This window comes from Colletotrichum fructicola (assembly GCF_000319635.2).
Source record: "Colletotrichum fructicola Nara gc5 chromosome Unknown KSG_Nara_v1_contig07, whole genome shotgun sequence".
NCBI classification, from domain to species: Eukaryota; Fungi; Ascomycota; class Sordariomycetes; order Glomerellales; family Glomerellaceae; genus Colletotrichum; species Colletotrichum fructicola.
Window position 1 is genome coordinate 3,665,598 of NW_027094057.1, and position 21,733 is coordinate 3,687,330.

Sequence of the window (21,733 nt, forward strand, 5' to 3'; positions counted from 1 at the left end):
TACCTCTACTATTTTACAATATCATCTCGGAGACCAGCAGCCCGGGAGATCAAGACTCGTCAACACCAGTGGTGGGCACTACCGTCCCTCTTTTACAACTAACCGAACTCGAGTTGCTGGCTGACAAGACTGTGGTGCGCTTTTGCAAAGGACTCGATGGAAGCAAGGGACCTGGGTTAGTTGCTGAAGAGACTTCGGCCAGAAGTTAAGCTTGTCAACCAGGGTTTTCGGCACAATAAGATTTCATCTCCCTGTAGGGCATCGATCAAGATTAATAGTATCGCCATTCGCAAAGAGGCAGAGGACACAGGCACAATTAATTGTCATGAAATGTGTATTTGAATGCTTCGATCGATCTCGTCTTGCCAACTGCGTGCCAGAACTCGACAGCCCGCTTTTTATAAGGACATTTCCAAATTTGGCTGAACATGTTGAAAATGGCATTCAGAAGCATTGATATCCCAACCGCAGCCAACTAAAGATAGCATATCCTTATGCTAACCACTAAGTTCGTCCACATCCTCACTCTTCGCAAGGTCCTCTGCAGTACTCGGCGCCAGTGGGCGGAGGGCATCTCGCGCCGTCGGGCACGATCCCACTAGCTCCTCCAGAGACACCCTCCCCATTAAAGTAACATTTGCCGAGATCATTCTCACATGGGTTACCAGGGCCCGGACAGCAGTATCCGTAAGCATTTATGTCGAAGTTATAACACGCCACGGGCGCGACGGTCGGCTCTGCGGAGGTGGTGGTCGGCGGCGCAGGTGCAACGGTGGTGATAACCTCGACCAGCGAGGTGGAAGACGGCTCCACTGTCTCCAAGATGGACGTGGTGGACACGACAGGAGCGCCCTCCCAGTCGACCACGGGGACCGCGTCCATGAGGCCCAGGAAGGCCGTCTGATTCATGCCGGACCAGTCCTCGCAGACCTTCTCGACCGCGGGGCCGTACGACTTCTGTGCCGGAGGCGCGCAGCTGGAGCTCGTGGCAGGCGCCGAACTGGTGGTGCTCGGCTGCCTAGGCGTAGTTGACGGAGCGTCGCCGGAGGGTTTGGGGTCCTTGGACGGGTCGCTGACGGTCTGGCCTTCGGGAACGGGGACGATTACGCCGCCGAAGTTGGCGAGGCCGCCACCTGGACCGCCGAATGCGACTGCGCCGGCGGGTATGATGACAGCGACGGCGCCGGAGACCTCGACGACTTCGGCGCTGGATGAGGGTCTGACGGAAGAGACTCTTGAAGCAGGGGCTGTTTTGCAGAAGGTTGATCAGGAACTATCCATAAGGCTCAGTCGACGGAGAGGAAACTTACGCTGCGAAGTAGAGCTAGGAAGCACTGGCGGCATGGGAGTACGGGTGGCCGAAGCTGATGATGATGGTGGTCTAGACGACATGGTCGAGTTGGAGAAGCTCATTTGCCGTCTCACCTTAGCCAGCGTAGACGGTCGGGCTGGAGCTTGGCAAGCATTGGGTTGCTCATTCGTGATGGGGAACGCCGTCACGTCGAGGGCGAAGATGGCGTAGTTCTGGGCATTCTTAGCCTTCTCAGCCGCAGACAAACGTGAGCAACTATTGTTTCGTATCAGTCCGGCCCTCGATTGTTCAAGTCTTGTTTGAATCAGCCTACCAGTTTGCAGAGTAGCAATCCTCAGATCTATCGTCGACGATGCCAAAGAACGGGTTATTCAGATCATCAGCTCGCTCACCGTCACCCGTGGCGATAAGCATGTGCTGGACCTCGTGTACCAGAGCGAAGCCGCGCGACATATCCCCAACAGAGCCTTCGGCCCTCCAGTTCTCAATCATCTTCTTGTTCGACGCACGCGTAGTATCGAAGAAGGTTTCACAGAGAAGCAGCATGGTGGTACCAAACACGGCCGGTTGGCTCTCCGTCGCGCTGTTCACGCCCGCTACCATGGCGCCATCTGCGCAGGGGCCCGTGGCGCCGGAGCAGCCAACCACGAGACTGTTCTCGGTGACAGTATTGGGAGGGAAGAAGGGCTCTGGCTTGAACCGGAAGGCGGTCTCCACGCTGGGGGGCTTGAGGGAGTCGATGACGACTTGGTAGTGTCTGTCTCGAAGGGTAGCAACTGAGGGGCCATCGCCGGTGTCTGATGGTGAGAGTATAGTCAGTGGTCATGAATGATGAAGAGAGATAAGGGTGGGCATACCAGACCCGAACCAGTTGTAATAGGCAGGTGAGCTCAGAACATTGGGGTTTTTGAGCGCAGTGAGAGCTTCGTTTGCGAACTCGTGGGCGTCGACGACGGCCTGGTCGATAGTGAGAATTTGCTCAGGGGTGCATGACCACGTCCCCTTGACGATGACGGCTTCGGCATCGAAGCGGGCCCGCTTAACGATGGGTTCCTCCGCGGCTACGATTGGCGAGACTGCTAACAGGGAGCCTGCCAGGAATGAACGAAAAGTGAAAGACATGATTTAAGGACTGTATGAAAGAATGTGAGGCCTGACTTCATCTTCATTACCGCATCGGTCTGGAGGCTGTTAAGGATCTTTATATCGGCCCAACTCCATTATTATTTCAAGCTTTGGCATTTTCAAAATAACTCTATTATACAACGAGTTCGTCCTAAAAGTCTTGCTTAATTTACTTCATACCCATCAAACAACTGGCGAAGGTGTCAGAAGTCATGACCCTAGGAACCCAACTGCGTTGTGCTGCGAGCATGGACTAGTAATAGCAGCAGTCAACGGGGCCATGTGAAGATCAGGGTCAACATCATGACAGATGTCGGCCAGCTAGTCAGCCCTGTGACTGGCGCCAAGTGGAACTCGTAAGTGATTTGTATTCAAGGTTCAGGTCGTTGACGCCATGAGAAATAGCGGGAGAGAGAACGGTTCCAACTATGGAGGCGTTTTCCAAGTATTTTCCCCTTCAAAGGCAGAAATTCTGGCGTCATACAACCCGACGGGTCAGTAGGTGTTCTTGGTGTCGTAAGTCCACAAGCCAAGAATGCTGAAGTCTATCCTTTGCAAGCGTTCCTCATATGTTGCGGCGGTGGAACTGCATGCAATATCAGTTCTCAAGTAAAAGGATACAAGTTCACGATGTAATGAAAGGAAAACAGTCTTGTGAGTACAAATCACGAAATCTACCCCAAAAAACAGTCCAGAAATGTAGCTCGCCGCTAAAGTCAGCCGATTCTGCCGAGTTTTTGAGCTGTGGAGTATGCTAAGGGCGGTCGATGTTCGAGACAGCTAAGAGTGAAGCGAGACCCAGTGTCGTAGCATCGCGCGCGCTTCGCCCTTCGCTTGACCCAGGACTGCGCCAAATTCGGCATGTCTGCGGAGCCTCATCTTACTGTCCGAGAGCGGAAAAGATGACAGCCGGCGCAACAACGGACCTCGGTGAACACTAAAAAACCGATAACGAACGTGATGCCCGGCAGTCTCGGGCTCATCACCTACGTGATGACACATCAGTACTGCAGAAAGATGATCAGCTGCCTGTCTTACTTGGGACACATTCTCGATTTAACCGCTCTCCTTTACTAGCATGGAGGTCTATGGCTTGGTTTGACGAGGCGCAATCGCTTGGCTGGGCTCCACACTCTCTGCTTTTGACTTGAAGCTAGACGCAACGAAAGTTAGCGCGAAACCACCCTCACCCAATGATTCCACCCAGCTTGGCCACTCTTCGCGCAAGATGGGGCATTTGCGAAAGTGGGAGCCGGCCGCCGTGTGCTTGGACACAAATCCGCAGGCTCGGGTGAACTTGGACGAACTGAAAACAGAACAGGATTATGGATTATAAATAGGTAATGAAGTTTCCACTAGCTATATCATGCTGGTAGGTGCATGTTGCAACTCAAGTGCGGCTGATATCAACTCCTCTGCACAACGCCTCTGCTGCCAAGGCCTTCTTCAACCCAGCCGGTTTCAAGTCTCAGCAAGGGGCCTTGGTATCGCAAATCGGCCAGTCGCGGAAGACAGCCCGCTATGTAAGCTTTTCTCGAGATTCAATACCATCGCATGCTCATTCAATAACATCTGTCGTCTGATTGCTCGACTTCTCGATGATGAACGGAAGAACAGAACGACCGAGGGTGCAACATGCAAGAGGATGTACCTTAGACGATACAACCCACTACGTACGAAGCTTCGTCTTGACCAATGAGATGTCCCAATTCTTTGCCCAATTAGGACAAACTTTGAATGAACATGGACTTTGATTCGTGCCACTGCAACCGTCTGAACAAAAAGTACCGTGCCAGAAACTCTAATGGTAGACCGTTTCTAGGCAGCTTGAATCATGCAAGAAACAGACTGGTGTTAATTCAACGTCGGTTCAGGAGCCTCATTTGCCAGGCTCCGACCCAATTTTCGTGGAATGCAACTATAAGCGACCAAGTCGTTGTTGCCTCAATTTGAGAAACAACGCTTTCCATCATGAGTCCTTTTGCGGGCTCATTGATATTTCCCTCAATCGTTGAAACTGAGAAGACCTCGTTCCGTCCGACGAAAAGTATCAATGATCCTTTGGAGTGGTTCCAAAACAAGCCAAGCACCCATTCAGCAACTTTCTAGTCGCATCTGCAGTCAGCATGTCGATGAGACTTATATGAGCGAACATAGGCGCAGTAGAGGTTCTGATAGTCAACCAAGCCAGTTCATCTGATGCCCAGCGTTTACATCGGGTTGGCTCGAGCCAGCCAAGAAAGTCCCGTGGACTGGATGTAGGTCCTCGGGATTATTCACTGGAACATGAGAAGGGCAGGCTCAATACTTATAGTGCAGACAGGATTCCCTGCAGTACCAGCAAAGTTGTGGTTTTTGCCGTCTCCTGCTGTTTGACTCTTCCACGGAGTCCACTTCCGCTAAAACTGCGCTACTTGGTGCAAACCTAGAACACTCGGGATCGGCCGAAAGCCGTGCTGTGTGTGCCCAAGATCCGATTAGTTGACAACCTCATCTTCTCCATAGCTTGTTCGTTTAATTAGACTCGAGTCCCCACCTCGGTCCAGACATTGGCCAGAAGCCCACACGCCTCCAACGGAGGTCACCTCCGTAGGATTCGACACGTGTGAATCGGGCCGCGTCCAGGCAGCATGACGATAACTTATAGATGTATGGTTGGATTAAGCTTGGCGAAGCAGGCTGCAGCGGGAACGATGACCACAGGCGGGATTCTCCCGATGCAGGTACTAATTGCAGCACTCACGGCCATCGACCCTCTTTTCGTTATCCCATTAAGATTGAATTGGCTAGATCCAGGACAATTTTGAAGCCAGGACCATGATTGCGGTTTTCGCAAATGATTACACAGCCGCGCAAAAGATTGTGCCAAGTTAGAGAGAGAATGAATATCTTCGAGAACCAGAGAGCATCTGCCCCAGCGCAATCAACTTCAAGCAGATAAGCTACATTCTATTTGAGTTTAAGCTATCCCGTATCGCGGGACAACCGAGGGGATCTCACACCGGGATCACGATCCTGTTCCTTCCGATTTCTTTGACCCTTGCTATTCAAAGTCGATTCAGCTTGCCGTTGAGGATTTCAATTTCCTGTGTCATGAAAGACTCACGCATGCTCGGAGGAGCCTGGAGGATCGAAAACCATGTTTAATCGTCTTTCAAAGCTCCTACGGGCATAGACTAGGACATAGGAGGAAGCTTGAAATGCTCTGCAATTTCTGAGGTGGGCTGGCGCCAAGTTCAAGGGAGAGTCTAGACATCACGAACGTCAGGGTATTTTGACCTACCTAGAGGGCCATTGCTGCTTTTGGTGTGTCCTCTGGAGACATGTGATCCAGAACTTACTCAATCGAGCTGAGACTGCCTCATTTACAGTGACCCTGGCTTTTGATCCGTTCCTGCAAAATGGTCTCAATTGAAGCAAACCGGCTCACACTTCATCCGGATCATGGCCCGATAAACCGGCATTGCAATCCTTTAGTTGAGAAGAGAGGCTGCGACATCGTCTGAAATTCCCACTCGGAAGAGATAAAAGGGATGGGCACCGTCACATTCTTAAAGACGGCCAGATTACTGACCACGATATTACTGCTCCTTTTACTTCACCTGGACTACGGCCAATAGTAGAGTCGTGATGCGCTTCTTGCGAGCTTTTACCGCTTTGGCGGGAGTTCTATCTCTTTCAGGGGTTTCAATTGCTCAGCAAAGAGCTTCCTTCGCCCACTACATGGTCAGAATTGGGATCGATACCAGCAAGGTGTTGTTACTGACTGTTGAGTAGCTTGGTACTATTACCGCAGAGCATGCCAGAAAGGACATAGAGTCTGCAAAAGCAACCGGGTAATCTTTTGAGTCTTTCATCCTTGGTATTGGCAATCACTCACAGAAGACGACAGATTTGATGGATTTGCACTGAACATTGGCGACCCAACCGCCTCCTTCATCGACACATCCCTCGGATATCTCTTCGACGCATCAGACTCAATCGGTGGTTTTGGACTGTACGTTTCCATGGACGTCTGGGCATCTGGTGACGCTTGCTGGCATGGACGTGACTCGTGCAACGGGGTGAGTCGAGTTCATCGTATGAACCAGAACGTTTTCTAACCACAGACACAGCCCTTGGACTATCACTGGATCTTTCAGAAGTACAAGGGACGTCCATCCTACTACCAGTGGAGTGGCCTTCCCGTGATCAGTAGTAAGTGTCGACTTTTACCTCCAGACCCTCGCCAGGATACTGACAGTTTGTGAAAAGCCTTTTCCGCTGCAGACTTCGACAATGTCAAGTGGAACACGTGGAAGGAGACGTTGGCGAACGAGATGTTCTTCATTCCCGACTTCGACAAGACCACAGGCTACTACGAGTCTCATCCTGGGTGGTGGTACGCATCCCGTCTTGGCAACATCATACGAGCATAAGCTGACCCGTGGATGATAGGGAATACTGGGGAGATCTTGTTGACGGGCTTTTTAGCTGGGAGTCCGCATGGCCCGAGAGAGACGGCTATGGCAGCAAAAGCCCTGGGGATGTCTCTCTGGATCTCAGCATTGCTCAAGGCGCCCACAACCACAGCAAGCTCTATATGGTTCCTTTGAGCTTTCTGCAATACAAGAACTCCTACAACGTCTCGGTGTACCGCGCCGGCCTTCACGCTCTTCCGATGCGTATGAAAGGGATTCTCGACCAGATGGACCAGGCCGACTTTGTCCAGTATCTAACGTGGAACGATGGGCCCGAAAGCCATTACATTGCGGAACTCTGGCCAGAACAAAATAGCGACGCCCAACCCTGGCTGTACATGAACCAGAAAATGTTCGACCACACGGCGCTGCAACCTCTCATCGCTTCTTTCAACCATGCCTTCAAGAGCCGCACCGACTCAACCAGTATGACTCCGCAAAACGGAGCTGTCGCCGTTGGCGCCATGTGGCATCGGCCAATGACCGATGACGCAATTTGCAATACCGTGAGGGAAACCATTTACACTTCACGTCCTTCAGGCTCTGAAGATTACTACCGTCGCAACATGGCGTACTGGAGCGTCGTTCTCAAGCCGGGCCTTCCCAGCGGCTACAAGATCTCCATCCAGGCAGGCGAGGATGAGCACATACAGGTTCTTACGTCTGGACTCAACTACGGCAATGGTGCCGGCAATATTCAAGCTGGAATACAGACGATGAAGCTCCTGGACCCTGCGGGGAAGACGATCATGTCGGCTAGGTCCAAAAGATGCGTTTCGTCAGGATGTCCGCAAGGCATTTACAACATGAACTACCTTGTCACTGCTTTCGAAGATGGAACGAGCGATTCAACCTGCCAGCCGATCGGAACCGAGGTGATGCCCATGAACGCTGTGAAGGAGCTGGAAATACCCAGCTGTGGCAGTAACAAGGATCATTGGCTTTGCCAAATTTGTAACGCCTCCGACATATCGATTTTCGAAAAAGCATCCGTCAAGTGGGAAGCTGGGAAAACCGACATCGCGCTACAAGATTTTCAGGCATGGTGGAAGAAGAAGAAGACTGCCATCCAAGCGTCCTACGAGAACGGCACTTGGTCGCAAGGAGCGGCAGGGTATTTCCGCTTCGATGAGCAGTTTGTTTGCGACAACAGGGATTTTCTTGGATGCATCGCCGACGTGGGGTGTAAGATAAACGACCCGTGGACTATCGCAGGCTCAAACATCTTGACATCCATGAGCCGGATCAACAATGTCTTCAATGCTTGGCTGACCGCGATTGACTCTGCCACTAGTCAAGCGACTACTATGAAGAACACCGTAAGCCCCTCTTTTTAGTACTTGAAGCCATTCGCAACCATTTACTGACTCGAGGCTAGTTTTTGGAAAATTTTGTGTACGATCCTACCAAGGACATTACTACGCAGATGAATACGTGGATCTTGACCCAGGTCTTCGATGCTGTTGGGGGAGGAATTTTCAACCGACTTTCCAACATCATCGGTGAGAGCACCATTGCTGAAGAAGCTTGGGACTCCATGTACAGCCTTGCACAAGAGCAAATGACGAAGGCTCTAGAAAAGGCCGAAAAGGACAAGATGACGACAATCACCGATATCGAGAGCATGATCATTAACATCCACGACATTCAAACATCTGCAGTTGAGGCAATCAGATCCGCTTACTTCAACGAGAACGATATCTCCTTTTTCGCCTCACAGGTAAAAAGCGGCATGTGGATCAAGAGCTCCATCCTCGATACTTTGGAGCTTTCGAAGACGATGAAGCAGATATTCTTCGGCAACCTCATTCAGAAGGCCTGGTATTCCAACCCCACAAGTGAACCGGTGATTATTATGGTCGATGACGATGGTTCGGACGTCAACCCGTTCGCCTGGAAGGGTGGGGCATCCGGCCAGCCTGAGACGCTTGACAAGGACGATGTCAACGCTGCTCGTTTTGTCAAAGACGGCAAGACATTCTTCCTTGTCGGGGCTACCAACTGCCAGCAATGGAAGACTGCTGACGGAACGAATGAGTACACGTGTGACCAGGACGCGTTTCAGGGGCTGCAGGGCATTTCACAGCTCAAGAGCGATGCTTCGGAGTGGGGAGGTCTCACCAAGGACAGCATTGTGACCAGTGTGTGGGCAGGCTACAAGATGAATGGCAATGCCAATGGTTACAACATCAGTGCCAACGCGGACAACTCACAGAGGGACTCGAATGGGAACAAGCAGCTGACCATGTACCCGAGCGGAGCAGAGACCCCTGGCGTGTTTTCGATCCCAATCTGCGACTACAAGACTGCTTACCGCAACTTTGCAGCCGTTGGAGGATGGTATCATTCGTCTTACAATCGATGCGAGACATATCCCTGTTGTAGTTGCGAGGAACTCGGAATAAGGTGCAGCGATTGATGATGGGGGGTAAAGGAGGGTTTCTTGTTCTTTCTATGTTCTCTTCTCTTGCTTTTTTTCGATTCAACCTACATGGAAATTTACAACCCTTAATTAGTTTCATACCTTCAATGATAATTCCGCATTTTGCTGTCAGTTTGCTGACGAGTGAAGACGTAACTCGATTCGTATGGCGATGATCACATTCTCTTAGCTTGATAAAGGCTTGGGAAAACATGCACGTCGAGCCATTATTCCATGAAATTGAAAAAAAACAAATCGTTTGAGTTGCTGGTTTTAACAAAGAAAATTGGAGAAGACGTGTCAGACACCTGCAGGTCGTCGCCCCAGGACTTCAACATAATCGAACCCCACTCGCGTCCCATTCTGCAATTACCGAGCCAGGGTGTCATGCAACCGCTCAACGTCGGCCATTGTTTGAACATTCTCCAAGCCTCCATTGTCAACGACCGCAGTCATCATTGGCCTGACAATTCCCAGAGAGACCATCCGTGCTGCGTCTTGCACACTTTCACTGGCTGCCCAACTAGACCATATCTTCGTTTCGCAGTCCTGGAAGCCGACCTTCCGGAATATGTCGGGCAATCGCGCGGGTCCTCTAGGAGAAGGTGGTCAGGAAGGCATGCCGTCTAAGTGGAGGCGACCCACCTTGGGTCTTGCCCATTCTTTATGGACTGCAAGATCTCTATCCTCGTGAACTCCTCAAACGCCTTGCTAGGGGGAACTGATCGGAAAGACAAGGCAGACACCTCATCCCAAACCAGCCATCCGCCAGGCTTAAGTAGCTGGAATAAGTTCTCGGTCGCAGTCTGAAATTCGCTAGCCTTCATTGCAATAAGAAGAAGGCGGACATGGACGAGGTCGAAGGTTCCCTGTAGCTCGGTCGGAAACTCCTGAAGTACATCTTGCTGCTTGAATTTGACATTTGATGATGCAGTGGAGACGGGAAACTTGACCGCGTCGAAGTCGAAGCCAAAGAGCTCTGCATCGGATCGCAGATGCTGGGCAACAGAGCGCAACCAAACCCCAGTCCCAGTGGTCACGTCCGCTACTCTTGGTGACGAGGTTTGGTTGAGTTGGTCTAGTATATGTGCCGGCGCTACCTGACCGGTGAGAGGCAACCATACGTTGAAGTGATTGGCATCCAGACGTTGGAGCTCAGTCTCAACATTCCCACGATTCAAGGAGTAGAACGTGTCAGTCCAGGAGGCATCATCAGCTTGAGTATCAATGATATCCGCCATGATTGAGTAGACAGAAGACAATGCGAACAATGATGCCTGCGACTTTTTGTTTACTTGGGGCGAGCATCTTTCTCATGTATGATATAGCTTCAGCCATCTCACGCTCACCGCAAGTATCGAACACACAACAAGTGGCGAGCAATCACCCCCTCATCAGTTGACCAATCCGACGAGGTGAGAACCAATGAATGTTCGATTGTACCGACGGCAGGAGTAATCCGACCATTGTGTTGGAAGATCATGTGCAGACCAACACATCCAATTGCGGTTCAGCGGTTGAAGGACCCAAGTGCCAAGTCGCTGTTGGTGCTGAACAAGACAGCGACTTTTGACGAAACGAGACCAAACATCTGACAGATCACTATCCAAAACACAAATCCCATTCCAACGGGATTCAACCTGCTCCATTGGGTAAGCTTACCGGCTCTGGGCGGTTGTTCTGTCGAAGAAATGGGAGCGAGAGGAATCTGAGGATAAGCGAGGGTGTGGCTATGACGCCAGAATTTGATGTACTAAACGAGAATCCGGAATCTCGTAAGAGGAGTGCGAAACAGGAAGTTTGTTTCCTGTGGCTTGGATGCTTCAAACTAAATTGAATGCTGGCATTGGGTCAGCATTAGGGATTTCCCAACGGTCGCTCCACGATCCCATGTGCTCCTGAATGAGTTATTTCGGTTTCTTCAATTCACAGTCAGATACCGAAGAAATTTAAATAGTATTAGAATTATGAGATATGAAAAAGTCAAGTACATTCAGCTACCCCTGTCTGGTCCTCAGGCCCAACGCCACCGTCTGGCAGGTCGAAACCTGGCCTCCTGTGACTGAGTACATCACATCTGTGCTTTCTAACAAAGTGACACCTGCCACTGGATCCTTAGCCAAAAACAGTCTGGAAGCAGTTCCATCCGAGTAGTCGCAGATGATGGGGTAGAAGAGACCATCATGGGAATCGACAGCCACGTAGTAGGAATCGTTGGTTCCATCCTGGGCAGTGTACACCGCCCACGTGACCACGGCAGCGCCTGCAGGAGCCACAAACTCGGGCCCGACTCGAAGCCGGGAAACACCAAGTACTGACATCGTGTTAGTGTAGTAGTGCATGAGACGCTCAGCTCCATCGTAGATGAGCACATCTTGTGCAGCAGCCCACAACTCTGAGCAAACCGCATTCTCTGGGCTGCCGATGCTGACAGGATACATGTTGCCGTTACTGCAAGAGATAATCATTGACGAGTTCGACGAGTCAGTAATGATACCGAATTCGCGGCCAGTGTCGTCCATGTAGGGATTCGTGCCGACGGGCTGAGAGATGTAGTCAAGGTCCGTCGAGCCCGCTACGCTGGTCGTCTCGTCAACGACGTCGCCAGTCGGTTGAAGATCGCTACTTGTCGCATCAGGAGTGGATGGGATGGTCTGAGAAGGGGAGTCTGCGGAGGGAACGACCGAGTCGACAGAGGACTCCGTCGGCTGTACGGGAGCAGGAGCAGTATCAACCGTAGGAGCGGGAGAATCAACCGTGGGCGCAGGTGGGTTAACCGGAGATGGGACTGGGTCTAGTAAAGAGGAGACTGGATCGGTCGGGATGGAAGGGCCTCCTAGGACAGGGGGTGAATCGGTTGTGGTATCAGCGGTAGGTACTGGGAGGTCCTGAGGTGCTCGACGAGAAATCGAAGCCCTTGCCGTTGACGAAGCTGAGGCAACCAGCCTTCGAAGTCACATTTGTGGTCAGTGTTTGCTCGAGTCTGAAAGCAAGTGTGGAGAGAAACTCACGGAAGACAGGTTCGCGCCAAAGGTCTGTCCTTGGTGTCCAATAGAGGAATGGGCTTGCGGCCGGGGATCTCGGCGTATAGTTTGTGTCGCCAGGTAATCTGTCCTGCGATGCCGGGGCATCCATCTGTTGAGGTGAAACCGCCCTCGAGCACCCCAGCGGAGTTTCCGATAGACGCTGCTACTTGAGCAACGCCCTTGATAGATGGTTCGGAGATGACCCCCACGTCCCTCGAAAAGGTGCTGACTTTGATTCCGCACTTGATGCCGATTGGCAGTCCGAGAGTTGAAGAGACCATCAAGCTGCCGTCGGCCTCAAACACTGGCTTGAAGTAAGGCTCCCAGCCTCTGTCGGTGGCTTTGCTGTCGTTGACAAAGTCAAGAACAACGCGAGCATCTTCCAGACCCATTTCGGCACCTGCAAGAAGCCTCCCCTTGGCAGCCGCTTCGAGGGTGACGCTCGTGCCCACTGTAATACGAGGTCCAATAGACACAACTCCAAATGAAAGGCCGGGCAGGCCGAGGCTGAATAGCTCTGCTTTGAAGTTCTGCTTGAGAACAATCCCAGCATCGATGCCGACCTTGAGAACGAACATCACATCTGTACGGATCTCGACCTGGCCTTCGACGATGCCCTCGCCAGGAGTCCATTTGGCTGAACCAGCGACCTTTGCGTTGCCTGTGACACCGCAACCGACGCAGTAGACGTCCATAAACTCTTTGGCGCTCCCTCCGTTACCCCTGACGCTGCTACTGAATCTTCTAAGGAGAACGGCGTCACCCCAAGGCGACCTCATCTGCTTGGCTTCCCTGTCTTGAACCCTCTTGGCGTCAGCATTCCCAGATAATGGATCCGGGAGCTTCCAGACGAACTCTCTGTTGATAGTCCCAGAGAGTGTTGTGGCAAATTGAACAGTCTGATAGGCTTTCTTGGCGATGTTAGCGGCCGCTTTGATGAGTCCCGCCTGCCGCTTGCGATGCTGGTTGTGACGCTTTCTGAAGAAGCCCTCCCCATCTACATCAAAGTCAAAGTCAGGCGGAAGGACTTCATTCGGAAAGTCGGGCGCGTAACCAAGGATATATCGATGATCATCTTGGCTGAGATCCGTGTACCCAAGAGAATCATCCAGATCTTCGTCAAAGAACTCTCCTAAGCAAGCCGTGGGAAGGCCGTACTTTGTATCCAGCGGTCCTGCGCAAGATCGCGTGGAGGAAAGATTGGCAGTGGTGATCCCAGATGGATTCGGGACTGGAAGCGCCGCTGCGGAGGCTCCAGGGTTGTTCGATCCAGGTTGTCCTCCGGACCCGGAGCCGGATCCTGGCGATACCGTCGGCTGAGGAGACCAGGTGAAGGCCGACCCAGAACCTGAACCGCTTCCTGAGCCAGTGCGCTGGATCCCTGGCTCTCCTTTCCTCGGTGACCAATGACCCCATGTAGCCGAGCCGGATGTGGCGATCTCGTCGGGGTGACGGGCCTTGCCGTTGGCTCTGACAACATAGCCAGGAGGACCAAAGTCCAACTCGGACACCACGAAGTAGCATCTCTCACCCTTCGAATGGTCTCCGCAGCCTTTGATGAAAGCTAGCAGGATCAAGCCACCGTCGGTGGCCCAGGTTTCCACGGCGTGTCTGTAAGCCTCCTCCGAAGCGAAAACAATTGTAAGAGCCCCGGCTGTGTAGTCCATCGACGCCACATGGTCGCAGTGGTCGAGATTCACTGAAGGGGCCGAGAACCAATATGTCATGAATGCAAAACCGCCAGGCTTTGATGGGTCTGTTTCCAGTAGTTAGCAACTGAAGTGACGGTTCTGAGAGTCTGCACTCACCTCCAACGCCGTAGTACATCTGAGAACCCTCATTAGCCGGGATGGGTATGACGTTCGAAGCCGGTGCAGTATCGCAAGACCAGTGAACATTGGGCGACAAGGTGGCGATCGGCCCATTCTCCGCGAAGGTGGCTGTCTGCTGGCCTGAAAGCCCGAACCGATTCGGTCCAGCATCTCCTGTGGGGCACGGAGGGGTCACTGGGGGCTCAGGTAGGACGCATTTGACGCAGGGGGACGTTGGATGCGATGAGTTGGAGTACTCTTTGCCAACAGCAGGGAATCCGAAGGCACCCGCTGCCAGCAAGAGGACAAGCGATGGCTTGAGAATCATGCTCATTAATAATTGTCCGGGCGAAATACTCAAGGTAAAAAATGACGGGACTGGCCCAACGGCTGATACCGTCGAACTATTCCAAGTGCAACAAAACAAGAACTTCAGAAAGGAGTGTGGCAGACCTTAGCTGCAAGGTCAAAAAGAGTGACTAAAGTGAGCGAACTGGAGATTGAGCTATCATGATGTTGGTTGGCAGGCAGCTTGGCTACTGTATTAAGCCATTCTGAAGAGGTCGACGTGAAGTAAGTTTAAGCATCTTTGCCGCGATTAGCCATTCTATCAACAACACCTTGAGCTGGGGCTGATATCATGCCATCGAACAGCCGTGGCATTCCATTACAGTCAGGGAGCGCCGTCGATCATCTGGTCTGGTTCAGCCCAATGCCTGCATCAAATGCAGTGCAAGGGAGAATCGGTGTTGGCTGTTGCATGTGAACGAGAGCAACCAAGGGTCGCCTAAGACATTTATGTCTGTATATGAGAATGAGAAGATGTTTCGGACGTTCTCTTTCTCGCCGTAGGTCTTGTAATCATATAAGCAACGGTTATTCAATGTCTCTGGCGTTGAACGTGGCTTGTGGAGTAAAGAATCTTGGGACGCATTGACCAGTAAAACTGCCCAAACCGATCCATTTTGAAATTGCGAGATGCCAACCACGCGGCTAGCTGAGACATGAGGGTATTAGAGGTAAGCTTGAAGCTGTTTAGGTTTTATCCCCTTTTCTGAAGGGTTCGACCAGACACACACACTGAAGGAATTCTCATAAAGATGAACCAGACAAATGAGGGTAGATGTTTTTGATGCCGGTCGGTCATGGAGGCAGATAGTTAGTATTGCTTGGGTTCCCTGCAGAACAGGCTATATCAGCGTTCTCGAACATTTCGATCTAACTATGCTGTAGGCCACAGTGGCGATTTAAGGTCCAAACGTGTGAATTACCAGAGTTTCCCACCAGAGTTTCCCAGCAAAGAAATAGTGTGTTGGCTCACGTATGTCTCAGCCCTGGAATCCTTTACCCCTCTCAAATTGATCCTCTAAAAGTTGCCTTTTTCATGCGCTCTTTGGCATTGGATTTGGATTTTGGCTATACTGTTTGCGACGCCAATGGCTTTTATCAAGGAGGCCGACGTCCAAGCCACGCTCGTAGCGATATCGGTATCGGCTTGGATGGCTTGGGTTTGTTCCTGCCGCCTAAATAGCACCTTCAGAAAGCTTACTTGACCTATGTTGAGCGCTCTCACTTACCACATCTGCTGAATATAGGCATTTTCGCGCATGTTCGTATGATATCATTACCCCCGCAGTTGCTCTCTTCCAGTTGCAACAATTTAATACCTCGACACTTAGTAGTTAAGGCACCATCTTATCAGGGTTGGCTGGTAATCGGTTCCCCAAATCGCATCGAGGAGACCTGAAAGAGAGTGTCACAAGTATCGTTATCAGAGCCTCCATGCCTGCAAGCCTTTTCTTTTCTGGACGCTGCAAGTGAGATGTGGAACCACCTGGCAGTAGCAAGGGTCCATTTGCCCGCGGGGTCATAGACTTTAACAGTTCTACCAAAGTCTGATCTTCTTCACTGTCATAATGATGACCGCACGCCCAGCTCCTGGAATCTGATTTAGATTTAACTTCAATCGGCATGGCGCCTGTTCAAGCCTCAACTAACAAGATCCATCCTGCTGGAAATGTTTCCGTTGGGACTCCTGAGACCCCTGGACTTGGATGAAGTGTTGTGACCGTCTGTTTGATGGAGACTTTGCCACATACGGAAATGACATGCAGCACATTCCATTCATCGTGTTGGTCCGGAATGATTCGGAGTCCACCCTGTCAGCTGTCACCAGACTCATTCCTCCTCGCCGACCTCGCGCGACCATACTCCATCCTTGTATGTTCTGTATGTAGCTTCTCCTGAGATTTCTTGCCTTTGAATCGTGTTCCACTTTACGACGGGTGGAGGAAGGTTCAAAGAAAGGATACTGGTAAAGTTATTTGTTTCTGAAGAATTACCGCCAGGTAAATTGTACTATCGGAGGTGGATATGATGAAGGGGACAGGCCCAGTCACCCTCGATGACCCCTAACAGCTTCGCATTGATGAAATATAGAGCTAACTTCTTCGATGGGATTCGACTGTTCAGAGGTCGATTCTAGTCCTGTTTCTGACCCTCCACGGATCTGGAAATGAACTGGGCTTAAACAATGTGCCCAGTGGAGGGGGGAGAACACATGTCGTCGTATTATCTAATACTGTGTGAGGAAGCCTGTTGGTGGCTCACTGTAGTTTACTCTGGCCATGGGGGTCAAGTATGCTGGGAGAGCTGGAAGCGCGCCACTGCCATATTCGCAGAAGTTTCACATCATTCATGCTACCAGCTTCTTGTCCTGATTCAATCCGATCACTGGTGGAACTTTGTTGGACGTTCTCGTACAAATAAGCTGCATTCCACTATCCACTAGCTCACGGTATGAAGAAGGCGAGGTATCGACGAGAACCACGGCTCACTGAATCCGAGTGTTTTGGGTAAAAGAGCACGAATATGTAGGAGGACCTTCGTCGCCAACGTCCTGAAGTCTTGAATCTTTCGCGTCAATCTCTCAACTCTTAATGTTTATACCAAGCTCTTTAACGAATGTTTTGGTACTCCACCCATTGATCTTTGAATACTTGTCAGTAGTAGTCGTTCCATTCAGCACCTCGTACGAAACCCCCCTGACACAATCCTCCTTGTTCTTAATGCAGCCTACAACAGCCTCGCCCGCGCTCATCCCCTCGTAATACGCGCCTTGCAAGAACCCAAAGTATTGTGGATGAGTGGCCTCGCCGGCGAACCACAGATTCCCGAGATTGGCACGGATGTTTTGATGCATCTCCAATGTCATACCCGGCGGCCAATTCGAGTATGATCCGTACGCCCAAGGCTCGCGAGTTCAGTCGTGATGGTAAAAGTCAATGGGATCAGGAATCTCCCGCTGGAACATATCCCTCAGAACTTCCATGATCTGGCTCTTGGTTGTATCAAAGTCTTGAGCCTCCACAACGTAGGATTGCTGGTCGACCACGGTGACAAAGAGGATGCCCGAGCCGTCCACAAAGTCTCTGTGGTCCAGGGACTGAAAATAAGGATAGTAACCCCGCTGGACTGGATCGGCGTACAAGAAGAATTGAGTGCTCTTGTCCCAGAATACATCTTCTGGCTTGAACTGCATGAATATTTTCGTGTAAGTTCCCATGGTCATAGACTGGATGGCAGTGCGTTTCCAACGTGGCAACTCTGGCGAGAAACTGACTACCTCCTTCTGCAAGACGCCTAGCGAGAACGTGCAGATGGCGTGATCGGCAGTGATGCAGCTGCCGTCTTCGTTGTACACCGTGACGGATTCTGAAGAGTAGGTGATGTTTTTCACAATCGTCTTGAGTTTCAATTGGCTACTCTCGTCCAGGAACAATTTGGCTTCCTCCTTGAAGAAGGTGGCAAATCCTCGGGCATCGTGTACAAGGTTGTTTTCATCCGCCCAACGTTGGAAGGATGTGTTGGTGTTGACGACCGAGTACTGCTGAGACGTCTTCTCCGGAGGGTTGGCATATTCGAAATCAATCGAAGACCACTCGATCGCTTGGGCTAGCGGTTCGCTGCCCGGCTTCCAGTTGGCGATAGCGAGGCCGGCACGGGCACTGCGGTCTTGCTGATTCTGAAGAATTATTTCACCGGCGTCGTACTGATACTCTTCAGTGGCGTTATCGTACAGCGATTGAATCTCTTTGAACCTTTCTGATAACCTGCCAGGGTGCACTTGACCGGTCTCATCAAAGACAGTTAGATTGGAGAAGTCGGAGGGTGTATTGGTCAGGTTGTACTTTTTGACCAAAGTCAGGATTGGGTTTTCTTCTGTTGGATTTTCAGTGCCTTGGACCCTATCCACATCATTAGTTGGACTCTCAAGACCACATCATATCTTCATACCAGTTCGCGCCGAGTTCTACAAAGTAAGGCTCGTCACTATTTGGCTGTCTTCCAAAAGCGCGATTGTACACACGCCCGCCGATTCGGTCGTTGTACTCAACAATTGTGAAGTTCTTGATGCCTGCATCATCTAATACCTTGGCGGCAGTGATTCCAGCGAGGCCAGCGCCGAGGATCGCTACTTGGACCCTGCTGCATTCTCCCTCAATGTCTGCATGAACTTCTTTTGTCGGTGCACCTTGGGCAGAGGTAGCGAGGAGGAAGAGGAAGCTGAGAGATCTCGTAGGCGTCCTCATCTTGAAAATCGATGTTGTCCTGTGCGATCTCCGGAGTTAGTGTTGAAGAGCAACATAAAGGAGAATCTACACGAGCCACAGAAATAAATATGGCGACCTACGAGACAGTTAAATACTCATCACTTCTTGGTCGCTTTCTGCTCTCGGAAAATATGCCAAGAAGAATGTCTTGGTGACTCTCAGGTCACTTCGAGACTGGTGGGTGGCTCCCTCCAAAAGGAGCGTTGCCAATTTTGACGCGCCGAGCCGTTGTGTCCGATGCCGCCTTGACAATGGATGATGAGAGAAACAACCATTCTAATAATTCTCTTTACGTCGGCGTCCCAGGACAGATGCGGCTGGCGTACAGCATGGAAGTGCGACACCCAAATTCATCAGGTCGTGTCTCAGCAAATGAAAGGTGATTTTCTCTACCACAGCCAAGCCGCCATGTTTCGGAAATTACGTTGTTTTCAGCAACGAGCGAACATGTGTTCAAGATGGGACCAAAATAAACTATCGTCCGCACAAACTAACGCCACAATATTGGAGAAGACACCAGGAATGCCCCGCGTAACATGGACTGTTTTCGTTCAGGCTGCTCGATCCGAGACACCGCTCCGGATGGTCGCGTGAGATATGGAGACCCGTTAAGTAGTCTAACAAAACACCTGTCTGCTTTTGGCAATGGATCTCTTGCCAGCTGCTCAAGCCATGAATTGTGGAAGTCTCATCTTCGACACATCCTCGTCTTTACTTCGAAACAACCCTCACCGCCCCGCTCTGCAAGCGGGACCCAATATCCCGCCATGGAAGTGAGTTCCTAGCCTTGCCTCCTTCAACAATTTCAAGTCTCGAGTGAATAGATTAAGCGCCCAATACAGCACAACAACTGCGATGAGTGGGTTGCTCATGGGATCTAAAGAAGAGCTATCGTGGCATTCTCTGCCTTCTGTGCGTCCCAAGCCGGTGACAACTTTCCCTCATCTTTCTTTTGCAACATCCTAAACGCCTCCTTTATGACGTTGTGGTCGCAACTGCACCTCTCCAAGTCCACATCATTTTCTGCAATCGCAATCATGAGTTAGTGTTGATAATTCTGAACAATTGAGGAAGTAGGTTCCGTACGTGGGATGTCTTCGCCAAAGTAGTGGACGTATTCTGCCGGGATCTTCCTCGGGTCCCATTTGTGTTGAGACGACATGAGCTGCACAGTAGCGGCTCGTTTCACTCGTAGGTCATTGAACATTTCCAATCGCGTCGGGATATCTTCCAAGGTTGTCAACCTCGACAGAAACACACCGAGAGCGGCGGCATCCTCAATGGCCATGGATGCCCCTTGCGCACGTACTACGAAGGTCGCGTGAGCTGAGTCGTCTTCACAGCATGAGTTCAAAGCTGACTTACAGGGAGGCATCGGATGAGCTGCATCACCAATGACCGCGAGTCGACCTCGGGCAAATCTGTCAAGAGGCTTTCTCGTTAGTAGCCTCCATTCTCCTATACCACTGGCCTTCCTGCAAAGTTCGTTAGATGGACTGCAGGATCTTAAGAGAATAGTGGGAGAATCGAGGGCTTACGATGCGAGAGACTGGATGAAAGCAGGATACTTTTTCAAAAAGCCTCCAGGATGGGTATCAGTCTTTTCCTCGTTATTAACTACCATTTATGAGTCAGTGGCGGAAAGAGCAGATTTCTTGGCACATAAAATTGGCATACCTGCAGCGTCCTCAGCTGGATACATGAATGCAATGTTCTGCAGCGCGCCACTGCATTTCAATAAGTCAAATGTTCGGTATTCTAGACACGATGGGTGCTTTTCGACTTACTTTCTGCAGCCATACGTGACAAGGCTGCCGTCGTCAACTCTGAGGACTCTAATTGAGTTGTATCCGCCCTTGAAAAAGGCGTTAGTATCGGCATCATTGGCCATTTGCTCCGTAGGAAGCAGCAACCGAGTCATTGTCATGAAGTGCTGAGACGGTATCTCTTCGCCCAACACCGTGGATATGAAAGAGGACTGTGCGGGTTAGTTTCCAGTGCTGCAATGGGTCTCGGATACTCTGAGCTTACGCGGACGCCATCGGCCGCGACGACAAGATCTTTCTTCACTGTCGTTCCATCTGGGAAATGAATAGTTCCATCCAGATCGATACTTGAAACGGGTGTAGCGAGATGAAGGCGAGCAAACCCCTTACGTGAAGGAGTTGGCTCAGTTGCAAGCTTCCTGAGCTCATCATGAAGATCGACACGATGGAAGAAATGCCAAGCAAATCCGTACTTGGACTTATAATCTAAGAGAGAAAGTACCGTCTTGTCTCCCAAGTCTTCGGCGTCATTGTTGTAGACCAGCTTTGAGGGCAGTCAGCGCCACGACGTGTTCGCTATTCAAGCTGGAATCCACTTACACTTTCTGCCGGCGTAGCCTTGGCGCGACTGAAATCGAAACCGAAGTAATCAAGGATCCTTGAGGAATTGGGTGGTGCTGAGATAGCTGCTCCGACCTCTTTGCTGAATTGAGACTTCTCGAAAACCTGGCCTTGGGTGAGTAGGGGTTAGGCATCGGTTTCCAGTGGCATTCATGCCTACCTCAACTTCATGTCCTCCCTCTAGCAAGGTAATTGCTGCCATAAGGCCTCCAATGCCAGCACCCACAATTCCCACCCGCATATTCTTGTGGCTATCTTTGGGTGTTAAGGTCCCTCGAGGGGGTAAGCCAGGTTGATTGATGGGGGCCATTCTGGAGTTGAGTGTAGTCCTCGACGATGTTCCTTGAAGGCGAAATCTCAATAGTCGAAAGTTGCCAGGAGAACCTTGCTTTTCAAAATCTTCACGACAATTCACTGAAACTTTGGCTTCTCTTTCATATAAAAGGTATGGGCAGCCTCGTTCGGGATGTGGAGAGGCCGGATGTGGAGAGCCGATGAGGATCCATAAGCCGGATACACCACAATGCCGCTGCATCACAGAGGACCACTTCGATTGAGTAACTGAGGGTAAAATCAA

The 21,733-nt window shown here is 51.0% G+C and overlaps 6 protein-coding genes across 6 annotated transcripts; 1 reads left to right on the forward strand and 5 right to left on the reverse strand.

Moving 5' to 3' along the window:
* Positions 1-522: 522 nt before the first annotated feature.
* Positions 523-2,434, reverse strand: CGGC5_v012736 (uncharacterized protein; the record flags this gene model as incomplete). The annotated part of the gene is made up of 4 exons (XM_032036730.1): positions 523-1,247; positions 1,311-1,567; positions 1,626-2,109; positions 2,170-2,434. 4 exons carry the CDS (start codon positions 2,432-2,434, stop codon positions 523-525), a joined length of 1,731 nt encoding a protein of 576 aa, XP_031884388.1.
* A 3,633-nt stretch (positions 2,435-6,067) lies between these two features.
* Positions 6,068-9,316, forward strand: Mutanase (the record flags this gene model as incomplete). The annotated part of the gene is made up of 7 exons (XM_032036728.1): positions 6,068-6,163; positions 6,215-6,273; positions 6,330-6,501; positions 6,553-6,634; positions 6,692-6,818; positions 6,875-8,216; positions 8,276-9,316. The coding sequence occupies 7 exons, from the start codon at positions 6,068-6,070 to the stop codon at positions 9,314-9,316; spliced, it is 2,919 nt and encodes a 972-aa protein (XP_031884564.1).
* A 372-nt stretch (positions 9,317-9,688) lies between these two features.
* On the reverse strand, positions 9,689-10,560 carry tcpN-0 (N-methyltransferase tcpN; the record flags this gene model as incomplete). Its single annotated transcript, XM_032036727.1, has 2 exons — positions 9,689-9,914; positions 9,965-10,560. 2 exons carry the CDS (start codon positions 10,558-10,560, stop codon positions 9,689-9,691), a joined length of 822 nt encoding a protein of 273 aa, XP_031884565.1.
* Positions 10,561-11,316: 756 nt separating this feature from the next.
* Positions 11,317-14,484, reverse strand: CGGC5_v012739 (uncharacterized protein; the record flags this gene model as incomplete). Its single annotated transcript, XM_032036726.1, has 3 exons — positions 11,317-12,265; positions 12,331-14,101; positions 14,154-14,484. 3 exons carry the CDS (start codon positions 14,482-14,484, stop codon positions 11,317-11,319), a joined length of 3,051 nt encoding a protein of 1,016 aa, XP_031884566.1.
* Positions 14,485-17,418: 2,934 nt separating this feature from the next.
* Positions 17,419-18,748, reverse strand: PAO (Polyamine oxidase; the record flags this gene model as incomplete). The annotated part of the gene is made up of 2 exons (XM_032036725.2): positions 17,419-18,403; positions 18,453-18,748. The coding sequence occupies 2 exons, from the start codon at positions 18,746-18,748 to the stop codon at positions 17,419-17,421; spliced, it is 1,281 nt and encodes a 426-aa protein (XP_031884567.2).
* An 898-nt stretch (positions 18,749-19,646) lies between these two features.
* On the reverse strand, positions 19,647-21,397 carry CGGC5_v012741 (6-hydroxynicotinate 3-monooxygenase; the record flags this gene model as incomplete). Its single annotated transcript, XM_032036724.1, has 9 exons — positions 19,647-19,792; positions 19,856-20,077; positions 20,135-20,244; positions 20,308-20,386; positions 20,447-20,496; positions 20,557-20,747; positions 20,801-21,079; positions 21,136-21,261; positions 21,317-21,397. 9 exons carry the CDS (start codon positions 21,395-21,397, stop codon positions 19,647-19,649), a joined length of 1,284 nt encoding a protein of 427 aa, XP_031884568.1.
* Between the last annotated feature and the right edge of the window lie 336 nt (positions 21,398-21,733).